We start from the raw sequence: 17573 nt of genomic DNA on the forward strand, positions 1-17573 counted from the left end.
AAACAAATCCACACTGATCGTTTCCTGAAATGTTGACCATTGTGCCCAGCAATATAGAAAACTTAATAGCTTTCTTTATCTTTAATGATATCACTTAATCCACCAAATTGTGAAGATTTTAGTGTTAGCGTTATTCCTGAGAAATGTAACAAACCCTCGTCTTCCCACTTTTCACTGTTCTTTCCGGTTTTTCCCTTGAGCAATCTCCTCACAAAAGTGATTGTTCACTTTTCCGAGTAATCGACTTTAAATGATTTTTTAGCGTAAGGTCACATTTACTGATTAAAATAAATAGCTTTAAAAAATTGCCATGATTTATGGATTTTTCGTTGAATGTGTGAGCTTGTTCTGTAAGGGCTCGAAAAGCAACACCTTTGCTTATTAGTTTCATAAAATCGAAAATAGCTTTTACAGTGGGTCTTCGTTTCATTACCTTGTGCTTGTTGCTTGTTCTTTTTTAATTGTGAATATAGAAAAATTGTAAGTTGATTTTCTTTTGTGTGTGTGTGTGTGTGTGTGTGTTTGCGTAGTGGCCATGAATCAAGTGATGGACTGTAAATGTGCTTTGTAGGCTTCGTGTTCGTCGTTTTTTTATCCACATATCTCCAATCGTCAAATCCAGTACACAAATTTGAACTCACTGTGCTCTAGACCAGAGAATGCTTGACTGTCGATTTGTAAACAAAACAGAAAATGTGAGGTTGCAATGCTGCTCACCTCGCTCCGACCTCACCTCTCAATAATGGAGATTCCACTGCGGTGCATAGCTATTGTATAATTTGGTAGATAATGCTTATTTGCTTCTTCTTCACCTTAAAACATCTTTGTTTCAAATAATTAATAAACTAATTATATTTTGTTTTGGCATATATGCTGTACCGCTGTACCTAAACAAAATAAGAGGATTTTACACACTAGTGGACGAACACGTTTCTGATGTTTAAATATTGCTATAACTATTCTCACCTACGAACTTCTCACTCTCGGATTTTAGAATAAGACATAAACTTTAGTGGTATGCCAGAAATAGGACAAATTTTGATAACATACAAGAGGACCTCTTCTCCTAAATCGATAATGTGAACCTCCCCTTCTGGGATAACTTAAAGTTTGTAGCTTAAAGGTTCATAAAATAAAATATTTTTTTGTGAACCTGTAATTATAGGTGGAATCTACTTCTTATTTTCTGTGATTAAAGCTGAGGTGAGGTGAGGACCACTTAACAGCCCAAATCATACAAGTTCAAAATCCATGTTTCAATCTGGTTCAAACAAGGCGCAACATGCCTACTTGTCTCGTGATATTTTTGGTGGTTGGGGTTCATAGTTGGAGTGGCCTTGGGCTCACTATGTCCTCTAATAATACAGATGGGAAACCCTTGCATGATTTCGGTTCAAATAAGGTGTGACACGCCTACCTTTCTCCTAATAATTTGGTCGTGGGTGGGGAGGTTGTTCATGGGGCCACTGATCTCTTTTGATTCTCAAATCATACAGATTGAAATTGCGTGATTCCGGTTCAAACAAGCTACCAGTGAGTCAGTTCTCTACATTGACTTAGCTCATGTCGCTCTTCACTTATTCAGCGCTTTTGCGTTGACTTTATTTTATTTTTATAACAAATCGATAATCCAAAACTTGTAAAATCACTCAAAATGAAGATTTCACAATCCACTTTAGAATCATCTTAAGTTCTAGGTAATGGGATTGCCAAGTAAAATGAAATTTTGATGGTCCGATCGGACGATTGGGCAATTAGATTGCGAGGAAAAATTGCGTAAGGTTTACTTTCTTCTTTTCTCTTCTACTGCGAATTGTTCTACTGCTATTCATGCGAATTGTTAAATCACGTCCTCAGTTTAGTGACTCCATTTTCTAAAGATTTAAGAGTGGGGTGCACACCCAAAAGACTACAAAGCACACCCAAAGTATTCAATAATTTAATCGTAATTATGTGATTTAACTACTGTAAATATGTACTTTGACACAATAATTTAATTTAAATTATCGTGCCAAATTACATATTGCGTCTTTTACTTATGTTTTTGTAAACAAGACATAAACAAGAATGAACTTCTTTTCAAGCTGTTCCGTAAAGTAATGAATTTTGAAATTTTACAACATTCCATTGTTCACAACTGACACGTATTAAAGCTAATGTAGAAACTTCTATGTTTGGGTTGAAAAGCTTGTAGCTGGGGTAAATTATATGGTGTTTCGTTGTTTTTAATCAGTGATATACACTGAATCCAAACAATAATACAAAAGACTTGAATGTTGGTAATTTGCTAAGTACACTGCAGAGAAAACCGGACTAAGTTCATCTGTTAAAGCGAAAATCCAGATTAAACTTTGATTATTAACATTCTTTTTTCATTATTTTTATTTCTCTTACTCAATTTCACATGCGGGAAATTTTGTGGGGTATAATTATTCGTGGGGGGGGGGGAGCAATGGTCTGTGGGGGATTAGTCTAGAACCTTGCAATGTTGGCGTCAGATTTGTAATCAGCAAGCTACCGCTTTCAGCAAGACACTCTGAAATGTCCTTGCTGGTGAAAAGCAAAAACGATTTGTGACGAAAGTAGTGTTTTGATTTTGGGTATAATACTTAGTATTTTAATTGTTGCATTTAATCTTCTGGGACCATTTCATAAATTCACTACCACTGGTCATGAAACCAAAAAGGCACAAGATGCCTATGTGTATGAATGTGGGGGAGGAGTGTTGAGGAGCCATGGGCCAAGGGTAATTTGTTGAGCCCCTTAGTCATACACAAAAAATTCTTTGTACGACATATTACCACAAGCTGTAAAATGTCCACATCTCTATCAAATGTATCTATTTAATACATTTAGTGAATTAAATTACATTTAATACATTTTCTTCCTGGTTTATATGCTTTTTTTTTATAACCTGGGCCCCCAGTTTTTACATATTGGAGATATTTGTCACAGAGCATATGTCTTAACTTAGCACATAAAAAAAGATAAAGATCCTCCTGAGCCATTACTAGCGCATAGGGCGTCGAGTCGACGTTTCAGGTACTGGGTGTTTTTACAGGGACAAGTAGCAAGCTTGTCGCCCAACCTTACTGCAGCAGGGATCGAACCCTGGAACTTAGCACATGCGCAAGAAATTATCCTTACTAAAAAAATTATTTTCTATTCATCGATAAGCAGTGTTATAATCTTTCGTAATTATTGTTATAAACTTAGCACATGCGCAAGAATATTCCGTAAAAGAATAATTACGAAAGATTATAACACTGATTGCCAATGAATAGAAAATAATTTATTTAGTAAGGATATTGACTGTCTCTAGGCTAAATTACACACATGTAGATACACAAGAACCTAAGCAAACAAACAAAAAATCTTCTTCCTTCTTTCTGCGCGAGATTCGTGCCTTAAAATCAAAGTCACAAAGGGATATCCGTTTTGAAGCTTCTCTGCTACATGTTTAGAGACTAAGTCAGGTTGGCATTTGAATGGTTCACTTTAAGCTTAATTATATTGTAATTTTATAATTAACTATATTATATATTGCTAGAAACTTGAGGATAGCAGACAAAAATTTATGTGGAGGGGAAGACCTGGAATAGCGTGGAAATCGTCGTTAAAAATATAAAACTTACAAATATTGCTAGAAATATCCTTTAAATCAGTCTCGGGACTATTGTTTCCCCTTTTGTATAATTATATATTGTATATAATGGAGCTTGCCTATTTAAATTATATATTTCAGCGTACTCTAATAAAATGATAGTACAGTTGATACAGTGTAAAATTCCTGGAATGTTAGTAGATTAAGGTATAAGTAATGAACGTGATCAAGTTACCGGAAAACATGTATCTTCATCAACAAATCTATGGATTGGATCTAATAATTTTTCTTAAAAACAGTTGTCGTGCTCGCAAAAGTGGCTGTTCATCCACTTGTTGCCTTCGATGGCACTCAGTTTTTTCATAGGAGATATGGAAGTCTTCTACCTATGAAATATGGAACAATAGTGTTCTCTTTGTCCCCCTGTATAGTTTTGAATGCTAGAACCTAAGTTGAAGAATGGGAAATACGCCATTTGATTGTGGTCGCTACAATATTAATTTGGGTAATTAAACAGGCTATCAGTCGCTGAGTTTCTCTCTTTTTAAAATTTTTTTTTTTTATCTTTTTTGTCTATAAAGATGACAAAAAAAGAAGTAAAAAAGAACAAATTAATAAATTGAAGTCTTTTCTCTTCAAAGTTGTGTTTTCGTTCAACATGTTTTTAATGTAATTGACACTAAAATTTCTTCATTCGTTACTAGCTACAGTTTTTACTGAAACTTGTTCCCAAAGCTTTTAAGATAAAATGCTTTGGCTTTCAACAAATTTGTCTGGCTTCTTCACCCCTCTTAATGGTATAAAAACATAACTTACACTTTCTTCTAAATATCAGAGGCAACGGTTTCGGAACCAAATTGTTGTTCACGGGCTTTCCCTATTGCTTTTGCTTTCCTTACTAAAGAAATGATCATTATTTTTCATGTTTAATTTGATATTTCTTCTTCTTTTTCTTTCTAGGACAAAAGAAGCACAGGAAGTGTACGAAAAAGCCTTGTATTATGATAGCAGTAACCCTGATATATACTATAACGTAAGATACTTCTTGTCTTGTTTAAAACTGTATCATATATTTTATAGGGGGGAGGAAGGGTGGGACGAAATAGGTTTAGTTTAGAAACTTTCGACATCCCCAAAATGCGCTCTTCGCGAGGTGTTCTGAAAAGGGAGATTTAAATAAAAGGAAGAAATCAGCTTCAAAAAAAGGTGTTTCTTAGATAATAAAAATATATGACCTGCCGCTATGTTTGATTTTGAGAAACGTTTACAACAAATAAATGTGGCGATGATGCCCTCAAACCCCATGAAAGGCTGGATTCTTTTTTATGTTTTACTAGATGACAAATAAATAACTTTAAATGAAAGGAAAATTTAGCGAATTGATTTTCTATACACTTGATAACAATGAATTTAAAAGGAAGAAACTGTTGTTGAAAACACATCACATACTGTATTCGTAAAACTGAATTAATTGTTACCTAAAATGAGTTAGATTCTCCTGCCCTTACCATGTACTTTTCCTGCCGTCAGACCCTTTCTTCCCCCACAATATCCTCCAGTATGACATTCAAAAGATAGAAAAACTCCAGCCGAAGTCTACTTCTAGCCGGACAATCTTCAATCAGATTCCTCCTTGTTTCAACGGTCATCTTGCATTTTTAGCATAAACGAGAACCACACCCTCGCAATTATGGTGATGGACTTACCAAAATTTCAGCTCCTCTTATGGCTTCAGTTACTATTCGTATCTCTGACAATTTTAGTCGTAGTAGGCCTTATTTTTAGTCAGTGTGGGATTAAACATTCATTGTATCCCACCGTCCTATTCCAGTTTTGTTGCATTATTCCATTGCTCCATCTCTTCACTGCCGCTTTCAAGCGGCTTTGAGAAATGGGGATGAAATTTTCTGGTCCATATTCTTTCAATGATGTCCCAGCCTTTGCTGCTTTATCTGTCGTCTCATTACCCTTGATCTCAGAATGTGCTGGGACCCATATCAGAATAATTTGGTGTCTTTTGGCTGCTTGATTATTCATTGTTTCGTAGCACTTCACTCACTTATTTCAATTCACTTATTTGGAGACTCTTTATATTCTAAAGAGCCTTAAGACATGCTTGGTTATCCGTTATAGTACATATTTTTCTACTCATGCAATCCTTCTGCATCAGTGTTCTTGTTGCCCTTTCTATTCCAAACATTTCAGCTTAAAACAAAGTAGCATAACTGCCCAGATGATAACTAATTATCCCTTTCTCGAGATCAGGTGTAATATTGTACATTAAAATGCCGATTCCCGGTTCCTCTTCCAATGGCGAACCTTCCGCAAAGCAAATTATTGCGTTACTCTTTGGAGCAGTTATATCTCCTTCTCCATTTCTCTCCTATCTCTTATGGCAGCCTGGAATTGCCTCTCGAGTTTTATTACTGGGATGACATTATTCTAGGGCATCTGCACTTCTGAACAACTAACCACCACTCAGTTTTGCAGATATCAACGTGGCTTTGGATTTTTCCATTTCATATCTACTGCCTTTTTGTTCACTGACCATTAATGTGCAGTCTGACAGCACTTTATACTGCTTCTTACTAGAGCAAATTTTTTGGGGTCGAAGTCCTAGTATAAGCTCTGTGGACGTCGTGACCGTTCTATGGTATTCTGGCCTTAGGTATGCTAGCCTTTGAACCTTTATTAGTGGACGTAATATGGCTTTTGATCTGAGTAGAATTGGCCCATGCTACTGCTTCATGTGACAGAATCAGCCTGATTAAAGGGCTTTATAGATACATAGTTTAATTTTGAGTCAGATCTCATTTCTTCCCCACCATCCGTTGGCCCTGGATTAAGGATGCTGTTACTTCCTGATCTTTTTCTCAACGCTGTGGTTTCCAACTTAACTGATTGTCTAATATGATTCCAAGGAATTTCACCAGTCTTATTTGAAAATTCGAGTGGTCACATATTTTGGAGCAAAGGGAATTTCACATTTTCACTTTCTTGTAAAATTATTATTTTGCTCTTTTCTGGAATTAAACGTAGTTTTTGTTTTTGTGACCATATTTAAGTTTCATCCAGCATATGCCGTCCTATCTCAAACAGGGCACTTAGACGTTTTCCTCTCAGTAAGGGTACTAGATCATCAGCACACATCTGGGTATATCCTGAATTCTGTTCTAGAATATCCAGTAAACCATTCATAGTAACATTCCACATACATGGAGAACTTACTCCCCCCCCTCCCCCTTGTGGGTACCCCTTAGGAACATAGCCTAAAGCAGAACTTCTCCTAGCTATACAAATATAGTGGGTTTGTATTTTTCCAACTCTTTTGGAGGATTATGGGAAAAACCCTATATTCTTCATGGGCTTAAAATGGCTGGAAATTATCCACAGCTTTTTAACACAATCCTCTCTAGTTATTCGGGACGCCAGCCTTATTCCAACAATTGGATTACTTATATAGGCCGGCTTTTAAGTATGTTATTCTGGGTCTCTTACATGGATTGCAAGAATGCGGTTTAGAGTTTTTCCGGGTCCAGTGTGAGCGGGTCATCGTCTCTTTATACACTACCCAAATGCTGATGCACTACCCATACTCTCTTGATACACTACCCATACTTTAGAGCCACCAGTAGCTTATTACTGGCTTTATCTGACTGTATAGTATCATATAATTTCCTCCATGTGGTCTTTTTTTCCCTCCTAGTTTCTTATTTTTAAAGTTCCAGTCTTTCGAAGTATGTATCATGGTCCTCAGAATCATTTGTTTGGAAAATTTTTCTCAGTAGTCTTTGTGTCAACTTTCGCTTTCTACTTAGTTCGGAAGTTGATCAATTATTTGTCTGTTCCCCTTTCTCCTTAGAGGGGCTACTTGTTTGAGATCCTTATTTATGTTTTATTGACACCTTCTACCTTCTTATCCAGGTCCTGCTCAGTCTCTTCATATTTCTTCTTTTCCCTCCTAGTTTCTTATTTTAAATTTCCAGTCTTTCGAAGTATTTATCATGGTCCTCAGACTCATTTGTTTGTAAAATTTTTCTTAGTAGTCTTCGTGTCAACTTTCGCTTTGGACTTAGTTCGGAAGTTGATCAATAATTTGCCTGTTCCCCTTCCTCCTTCCCCTTCTCCTTTCTCCTTAGAGGGGCTACTTGTCTGAGATCCTTATTTATGGTTTTATTGACCCCTTCTACCTTCTTATCCATGTCCTGCTCAGTGTCTTCATATTTCTTCTTTTCCCTCCTAGTTTCTCATTTTAAATTTCCAGTCTTTCGAAGTATGTATCATGGTCCTCAGAATCATTTGTTCGGAAGATTTTTCTTAGTAGTCTTCGGGTCAACTTTTGCTTTTGACTTGGTTCCGAAGTTGATCAATTATTTGCCTGTTCCCCTTCCTCCTTAGAGGGGTTAATTGTCTGAGATCCTTATTTATGATTTTATTGACCCCTTCTACCTTCTTATCCAGGTCCTGCTCAGTCTCTTCATATTTCTTCTTTTCCCTCCTAGTTTCTTATTTTTAAAGTTCCAGTCTTTCGAAGTATGTATCATGGTCCTTAAAATCATTTGTATGGAAAATCTTTCTTAGTAGTCTTCGTGTCAACTTTCGCTTTTGACTTAGTTCGGAAGTTGATCAATAATTTGCCTATTCTACTACCCCTGGTTGGATACGAAACGAAAAATACAAAATTCCACATTTTTGCAGATAGGAGCTAGAAACCTCTACAGCAGGGCTTTCTGATACGCTGAATCTGATGGTGTGATTTCCATTAAGATTCTATGGCTTTTAGGGGTTGTATGATCCCCCGTTTTTCGAAAATAAGGCAAATATTCTCAGTAAAATAAGGAAAATATTCTCGTAACTTTTAATGGGTAATACTAAACTTACTATCTATTGGTATCAAAATTCCATTTTTTAGAGTTTCGGTTACTATTGGGCCGGGTCGCTCCTTACTTACAGCTCGTTACCACGAACTGTTTGATGTTTCAATAGTAGCCTTATATTTGTAATGAGTGAATCGAAAGATGCACAACTTGGCTATATACTGAAAATGGAGTGGAGGGTGGGAAGTTTTTTGGAAGGAGAACATGGCCAGTGTTTCGATTTTGGTCCTCAAATCATGCAGATGAAAATTTTGGCATGGCTAATATCAACACGTTGTGATGTGGCTGTCATTCGTATAATTAACGAGCTGAGAAACTCTTTAACAAGATTTTTGCTAGAAAATAATGCGCTTGCAGGGGGGCCTTGAGGGGGTAAGGGCCAAAGAACCACATTTTGGGTCTTATTAATTATATCGATTGGACGATCTTGCATGACTCTTTTTTCAGCAAACTGTTAAATGGCTATCTTTCTATTAAAATATATCTATAAAGCCTTTGTTTTGTCTCGTGTATTTGCATGATTTGGAGCCCTTGCTCCTTGGGCTAAATTTTCATGCCACCCCGGTGGCACTTTTTATACCATCAAGTCTTTGATTAATATTGATATCTTAAAATTTTTACCCGATACTGTTTATGGTTGTGTGGGTAAATTGGACGACGAAGGGGAGAATATATCTACCTGATCGTTTTCATCCCTTAAATAGGGCATTAGGACTTTCGAGATATCTTTAAATGAGCCCTCCCCAAGTCTTCACGACCATCCGCTCTGTATGATAAGGCCAAAGGAAAAATAAATAAATAAACAGGAGACACACAGCTCTTTGAAAATTAAATGTTATCGATTATAATTTACTTCAAGGTCGAGCTTTTGTTTGAAATTTTGACAATTGTTTTTTTTTTTTTTTTTTCTGAAAAAAATAACTGGGAAAATCGAATAAAATAAATTGACTTCGCAGAAGTGTGAATAGAAAGGATGAAAATTGACGTCCTTGACAAAGAAAATTCACAAAGAAAATCAAACACGAAATCATTTTAGTAGAACGCTGTATGTTCAGTCTTAGTTGGATCGATTTTTAGTTTTGTATTTAGTTTCGTCAAATTTCTTTCTTGACTGGGGTTTGATGGGTTCAAAGTCTCTCAAACAGAATCGCCCAAGGGTAGCAGGGTGTATTTAGATTATGCACTACTTCTGGTTAAATTGCACGATACTGACAAAGACTAAAGCTACAATTTTCTCTGTATTTAGTAGATTGATTTTCTACGCCTCTCCTTTTGCGTATGAAATTACTAATTATTATTATAGCTGGGGACTGAATAATAAATTTCTATTAAAGCAGCGAGTCTTGTTTTGCTCTAACTATCTTTTACATAATTTATTATAGCTTTCGTCAGCCAAACTTTTATTTCACTTAAAAGTGTCAACTTCCTCCGGAATATACTCTGATTAAATCTACGGAAGTATAGTGTTTCCCTTTTTTTATTTCCTTGTAAAAGGGTATTATGTCGAGAAAACTTTTGCTAAGGATGCGTGTATGAAAATACTAGCTCTTTTGGGAAATCATGCTTGTACTTTGACTATCCCGTTTCCTGGGAGATTAAATACTTAAAATTATACCTTCGGGTATTGTTTCTTAATCGAATATACCTTGTCCTAGTAAGGGGCAATTGCAGCTAGTTGTTAAGATAGAAAAAGGACTGTATGAAAAGGCGATTAACTTCATAAGTAAGCATTCTTCATAATATGAAATGAATATGTTCCATTGTTTTAGGACTGGAAAAAAAATAAATTATAAAGGCAATTCCTGAAAAGTGGAGAAAGAACTAATTCTGTGAATTAGTTGTATATATGAATACAAAATTTCATATATAGTCGGTCCAATCTAATTTCATTAGACTTCCGTCGGGCGAAGGAATACGAAATTTGCTACTTCATCGGCATGAAGTTAACAAACATTTAATTTTTTTTGGTCTATTACTATGTCATAAAAGACTTCGTTCGGGCAAAGACGACGAAATTGACTGCTCCATCTGCGCGAAGTTGTTAGAAACCATTTGACCACCTAGAAAACGACTTATTGGGTGGAGAGAGGAGAATGGAGTCCACTCTTCAATTCATGAAGAGTGGAAAAAGAACTAATTCTGTGATTGATTAATTAAGTTTTTTGCACTATAATCATGTCTGGAATTAGGAATGGGGGGAGGGGAAATCTCCATCACAATTGTATGAGAATCCTCCATAAAAATTCCGATTGGAACCGCAAGAATAATTCACTGGTTATATTGTGATGTATCTACACCAGGGGCGTCACTAAGGGGGGATTCCCCCCCTCCCTAAAGGTCTTCAGAAAAGACCTTTGTCAGGCGAAGCCCGAAAAGTAGCTATATTTTGACGCAAAGTGAAGCTTCTGGAAGGAATTTCATTGGGCGAAGCCCGACGAAATTACCATTTTATGTCCGTGGAGTCGACAGAAACCTATTGGCCCCTTAAGAAATGACTAGTTGAGCGGAGTCCTACAAATCTTGGTATTTTGTCAGTCCAATGTAATGTCATTAACGATTTTTGTTGGGTAAATTACAACGGATTATATTGCTTTATCTGTGCAAAGTCAACTGAAACCAAGTGTCCCATAGAAAACGACTTGTTGAGCCAATCCCTACCAACCTTGAGACACAGTCGGTCCAATCTAATATCATTAGACTTCCGTTGGGCGAAGGACTACAAAATTTACTGCTTCATTGGCGTGAAGTCAACAAAAACTTAACATTTTGTTGGTCTATTACTATGTCATAAAAGACTTCGATCGGGCAAAGGCGACGAAATTGACGGCTCCATCTGTGCGAAGTTGATAGAAACCAATTGGCAACCTAGAAAATGACTTTTCTGGTGGAGTCTTGCAATACATGATATTTTTCAACGCGTCAGTTAGTCGGGACAGTTCTAGTGGCTCTAATGAGAAAAAACTTGTTGGGAAATATTGCTGTTTCTTTTCAAAATATCGGAAACAGCTGACATATTTTGCTAGTACATGAGCCCATAGAATTGTGAGGTTATGCTAAGCTTATTTAGAACTAAACCTCTTTCGCTTACTCTCAAAAGCCCTAGTACAAATCATATAACCGAGGGTATGAAGAATTAAAACTGCAAGGGAAAGAAACAATTTTTTGTTCTAGATTCGAAAACTTTGCTGCTTTGCGACATTATGTTTATTTTTAAACCTATTTAGAAAAAAAAAGACAAAAAACTCAGTAACCTGGGTTGTACTGCTACTCCAAAAGAAAATTCTGTAATACAGACACCTTGAAATAAATTCAAACCAAACCAGCTTGTCAAGAGTGAGGAAAGTTTACAAGGAATCAAGTTTCTCAGTGATCAAAGAACTGTAATTTAAATTAGTGCAATTCTGCATATCAAACAGTTCGTGGTAACGAACTGTAAGTAAGGAGTGACTAAAAACCGGAATTTTGATTCCCATAGATACATCAATAGAATCAAATTTTTATGCTGATTTCAAATATATAATTTTCATTAAGTTTAGTTTTACCCATCAAAAGTTACGCGCCTGAGAAAATTCACCTTATTTTCGAAAAAAGGGGGAAACGCACCCAAAAAGTCATAGAACTTTAATGAAAATCACACCATCAGATTCATCGTATCAAAACCCCTACTGTTATAAAAACCCCTACTGTTAAGTTATAGTGTCCTTTTTAAGTGACAAAAAAAATTGCAGGGCAACTTGGCCCCCTCCCAAGGTCATTTTTTTCCCAAAGTCACCCACTAACAACTTTCAGATAACCATTTTATTTGGCATTGCCTAAAATCTAGTACATAATATTTTAAGAATGACTAAAGCTTTCACAAGTCCCGGGAAACGGGTTGCAATTTATGAACATTGCCCTTTGTTTACATATAGTATTGGTTAATGGGAAGTATGCAGACGTTTCAGGAGGGATTTTTTCTTATGGGGTGAGGGGTGTCGGAGGAGGGGGTTACAGGGGAGGATCCTTCCATGGAGGATGTTTCCTTGGGGGAAGGGATATTTCCATGAAGGGGGTGCCAGATTTCCCAGCATTATTTAAAAAACGATCATAAATTAAATAAAAAAAACTAGTTTTTTTAACTGAAAGTAAAGAGCAGCATTAAAACTTAAAAAGAACAGAAATTAGCAAGTATGTGAGAGCGTTCACCCCTTTATCAAGACCTCTCTCTTTACGCTAAAGTTATTTTTAGTATTTTCAAAAGAGCTATCTATTCTAATTAACCGACCTTTGTGATTCTGGGGTTTGTGATTCGAACAAAACTCGAGCTTTAGCGTAAAGAGCAAGGCATCGACTAGGGGGCAAATTCCCTAATATACGTAGTAAAAACATACGAATATAGAAGTTCGTTACGTAAGTTAACTCATAAGTTACCTCACAAAAAAATTTTGAGAAACCTATTTAGCCAAAAAAGTAAAATTAATATACAAATTTCCTTTTAATTGTTCATGTACGGTGAGCCAAAATCAAAGCTGCATTAATTCAAAAACATTCATAAATTAAATAAGAAAAAAAAGTTTTTTAAACTGAAAGTAAGAAACGACATTAAAAATTAAAACGAACAGAAATTATTCCGTATATGAAAGGGGCTGTCCCCTCCTCAATACTTCGCTCTTTACGCTAAAGTTTGGATCTGTCACACAACTTTATTTTTTAAAACAATAAAAAACTTTAGCATAAAGAGCGAGGTATTGAGGAGGGGACAGCCCCTTTCATATACGGAATAATTTTTGTTCGTTTTAAGTTTTAATGTCGCTCTTACTTTCAGTTAAAAAAAACTTTTTTTTTATTTAATCAACCAAAAAGGACGCATGGAGCACTATTTTGTTTGTTTAGATCATCAGTACATGAAAATGTCCAAAAAAAGGAAAACATACAAAATTAAAATAAATAGTGTGTGTGAAGTTTGGTTCAAAGAAAGAAACATGAAAGGTATTACGAATTTGACTCTTGATTATCGAGCTATTCACATTCTAAAGCATCATAGTGATAAACTGAAAAACGATACCCTAGCGAAGATTAGGCCAAAGATTCGGCAAAAAATCTCTATTTGATGTTCCAAAATGATTACGGCCAGGAAATTCAAAGAAAACAGTCAAAATTATTCACATATGTTGCTTTTTCCTAAATGTCTTAAGTATTTTTCATTGAAATATTTGAATAATTGTATTTGCCTTCTTTATTAATAAAGCTACACCTGTTGTTTTCCCTTTAATAAAATGATTTACTAGGTGGTTAAAAAAGGAAGAAGTCACCTTATTTTATTAGTTTTTATTCTCTTTTTTTATATGTATAATCTAATTTAAATTGTAACCCATCGGGGATATCTTTGTTTCAAGTGTCGATTTTAAAGTTTTTCCACGTTTAACTCTCGTAATTTGGAATGTAACATACTTCGGTACAATCTGCCAGTGTTTTCAGTCTAATCTAGGAACAATGAAAAAGGCTAAAGATGCACTAAAAATCCCAAAAGAATTCACCGGGAAAAAAAATAGAAAAAAAGACCCAACTTGGAAAGACCTTCTGGCTGTTTCATATGAGGGTCGAAGACTCTAGCTAAGTGACGGTTATCGTGAGAGCCGAAGGACAGAATGTGTCGTTAGTGACGGTCAAAGACCCGACAAGGCTAGACAGTTAATGCTGTCTAAGTTCTCTAACTTCTTCCCAAATCTCAAGAACATTGTGATTTTTTCTATAATTTTTTTATTTTCTCTGTAAAATTTGCTTATTTTTGGTATTTTTTCCAGGTTTTCCCCCCTCTTTCAGAAATTTCCCTCCCCAAAAACAAATACCTGCTAGTGGGATTCTATTTATTTTCAAACGTACAATCCCCAATTTGAGAAACTTTGATTATATTGCGTGAAAATTAGTAAGCCGAATACAACCCGAAGTATTAAATCTAGCGAGAATCAGAACTGTGACTTTTATTAACGATTTAAAGAGATTATACGAATTATATGTGAATATAGTGTCTTTCAGAATCTACACTGGTCTGGTGTGCCTCACACCATTGACATTCTGAATTCATCCCCAATCCCCAATGGTACTATCCAAATTTCTGCCATTTAATAGGAAACAAGGCTCTTGTTGTCCATTATAGGTGTCCATTATAGACAATGGAAGCTTGTCTCAGATGTGTATCGGGTTTCAGGCCTGGTATGAGAGGAACCCTGGATTGTATGAGTTAAGAATACTGACACCTTGCACCTTTTTAATTAAAGCTTTAAACAAGCTTTCCATGTCATATAGAATAGAATAGAATATGATTTATTGGCTAAAATAGTACAAAAGCTAGCATAAGCACGTTAGAACAATTACAATAATAAAACAGATGTTAGAGGATAAACATAAAACCAAAAGTTAAATCAATTATTAAAATGTGAAACAAAATGTGCTAAAATAGCACAAAAGCGAGCATAAGCACGTCAGAACAATTACAATAATAAAACAGATGTTAGGGGATAAACAACAAAAAGCTAAATCAATTATTAAAATGAGAAACAAAATAGGGGACAAAAGAGTTTTTGTACTTCACGGTCAACACTTTGGGGACACAGTCCAGTTGGGTATTTGGATTTCTGCGAGCATTGAGTCTTGTATTAGTTAGAATTGGGGGATTGTCTTTAAAGGGAGGGAGAAAAAGTCGATGATAGGCAGAACTAAGGTACTTGTGACCAAGGTTCATGGTAAGGATGTGACGTCGTGATTCCAATGTAGTAAGTTCAAGTGTAGCCAAACCTTCATCGTATGTAGTATATGGAGAGAAGGTCTTTGGCACATCCTTCTTCACTTTGGCATCCCATCCCACCTGATCTCTCTAACCAAAGGTATGTATAAGAAGTTCAGAAGCCGCGTCATGACTGGGGGAGGACTTACCAAAAGCTTCGAAACCTCTACTGAAGTGCTATAAGGTTGCCTACCATCATTGGAGCTGTTTGATAACCCGTCTGGCACCTTTATTGGAGGAATAGTGATAGATAAACTAGCATACGCCGATGGCATAGACCTAATAGCCGAGTCCCTTCAAGACCTCCAATCCCAGGCTAACAGCGTTCACTCGTCTACCAACCTCATCTTGATGGCCATCAACACCTCAAAAACGAAAGCCATGCGCTGCTTACGTAAGCCCGATTCACAGGTAAATCTCAGCTTTCGGCTTGGTGGAGATATCATTGAGTGGGTGGAAGACTTCACCTGCCTAGGAAGCCTACTTATTTCTGATAACAACCATCTCAAAGACGTCAAGAGACGCCTGACACTTGTGAACTCCAGTTTTAAAGGCCTGATGGCCATATGGAAGAATAAGAATTTATCAAAAATTTTCAAAAGGATACTTTTCTATTCCCTCATTATTCCAACTGCCATCTATGCCTGTGAATCCCGGACGCTTAAAACTGACGATCAGTGTCGCCTAGCTGCCTTTGAAACCAAATCCCTGTGACACATTGCTGGTATCACCTAGCACGACAGAGTCTTCAACTCTAAATTTCTCCATAATCTGAAAGTCAAACTCACAATACTGAATAAAATAAAACTTCAACAACTTAAATGGCTAGGGCATACTCAACGCATGGCTAGCACTCGTCTTCCAAAGATAGCCTTCGATGGACGAGTACACGGTTCTCGCCCCAGAGGTCGCCCCCCGAAGAGATGGAAAGAAAACTTCACCCTATAACCTGCCACAACTCATCTGCCTGGCCGACAACAGAAGCACCTACAGGAATTATATCAATTAACTGGTTAAAGAAGAGGCCCCTAAACAACCTTCAAGGACGGACGGGACTTAAGTTACGTAAGTCAAATCTTAGGTACCTTTTTGACTGAGCGTACATCAAACAATAAGCTGTAGGCTACTACAAGTGTGGTTTGACCCGCTTTATAGGCCCATAATGAAAGAAAGTTGGGATGGCTAGGTCACTTTTTACATCAGAATGATCACAATATCAAAGATTGTGCTTTTTGGGCGTCCGTGTGGGAGCTAACTGAACTAAAAGTCACCCCGAGTGGGGTGGGAAGAGATCATAAGAAAGTATTTAAAGGAAAATGGAACTTCATGGGGGAGACGGAGAGTAAAACTTTCAATGAACAGGAGTGGAGGGAGAAAGCGTACAGCTGTGTTGGCCTCAGGCTGCTTGCTGCTGCAGTGAGTAGTTAGTAGTAGGAGAACTTATGTATTTGTATTTCCACTGAGATTTCTGCTGCGTATTTTTTCTGAGTCTTTGGCTAATATTTAATATTGTTGAAAAGGAATATTAAAGTAATATTTTGGGTAATTTACAGATCATTCAGTCGAATAACTTGTTGTCTTAATTTTTATGAAATTTTTAAGCTATTTACATTTAAGTAATGTTAATGCCGTGTTTCCATATATTTTTTTAGAATAAGCTAAATAGATAATTGAGTTTAGAAGACTGATTATTCACCAAAATAATTGACTAGTAATGTCGAACAGAAATTACAGTAATCATTCATTATTGTAAATATTTTATTTTCTTTATAATCTAATATGAACTGATCCAACATTAAATCCCAATTTTACAGTACGATAAAAAGTTTAATTTGTCAATCTTTCTTAAAAACTCGATAAATTATTTTTTGTTGTTCTATTTAGCCTTCTAATAAATCTTTACCGAGACAAGAATTTCTTTCTGGTAGTGATTGATAACGAATTTGTCCTTTTCTTAAAAAAAAAAAAAAATTAGACTCTGATCGATGTAATTTTCTCTTTCGTATTACCAAAGATTGAATCTATAATGACGCACACTTCTTATTCTGAACTGAATAAAAAAAAACAAGTTTTTTTAACTGAAAGTAAGGAACGACGTTAAAACTTAAAACGAACAGAAATTATTCCGTATATGAAAGGGGCTGTCCCCTCCTTAACGCCTCGCTCTTTACGCTAAAGTTTTTTATTGTTTAAAAAAAAAATAGAGTTGTGAGAAAGTCAAACTTTAGCGTAAAGAGCGAGGCGTTAAGGAAGGGACAGGCCCTTTCATATACGAAATTATTTCTGTAAGTTTTAAGTTTTAATACCGTTCCTTGCTTTCAGTTAAAAA

The 17573-nt window shown here is 36.0% G+C and overlaps 1 protein-coding gene across 2 annotated transcripts in view; it reads left to right on the top strand.

The window, feature by feature from the left end:
• Tmtc3 (Transmembrane O-mannosyltransferase targeting cadherins 3) overlaps positions 1–17573 on the top strand; it is a 586368-nt gene that overhangs the window by 518923 nt on the left and 49872 nt on the right. For both annotated transcript variants that reach the window (XM_089099383.1, XM_089099384.1), the window contains exon 13: positions 4565–4637. In XM_089099383.1, the coding sequence (XP_088955509.1) occupies positions 4565–4637 (73 nt within the window). The remainder of the gene's footprint in view (positions 1–4564; positions 4638–17573) is intronic.

The sequence above is a fragment of the Artemia sp. Qi Xiang Cuo genome, chromosome 13 (genome assembly GCF_049724085.1).
Source record: "Artemia sp. Qi Xiang Cuo chromosome 13, ASM4972408v1, whole genome shotgun sequence".
Classification (NCBI taxonomy): domain Eukaryota; kingdom Metazoa; phylum Arthropoda; class Branchiopoda; order Anostraca; family Artemiidae; genus Artemia; species Artemia sp. Qi Xiang Cuo.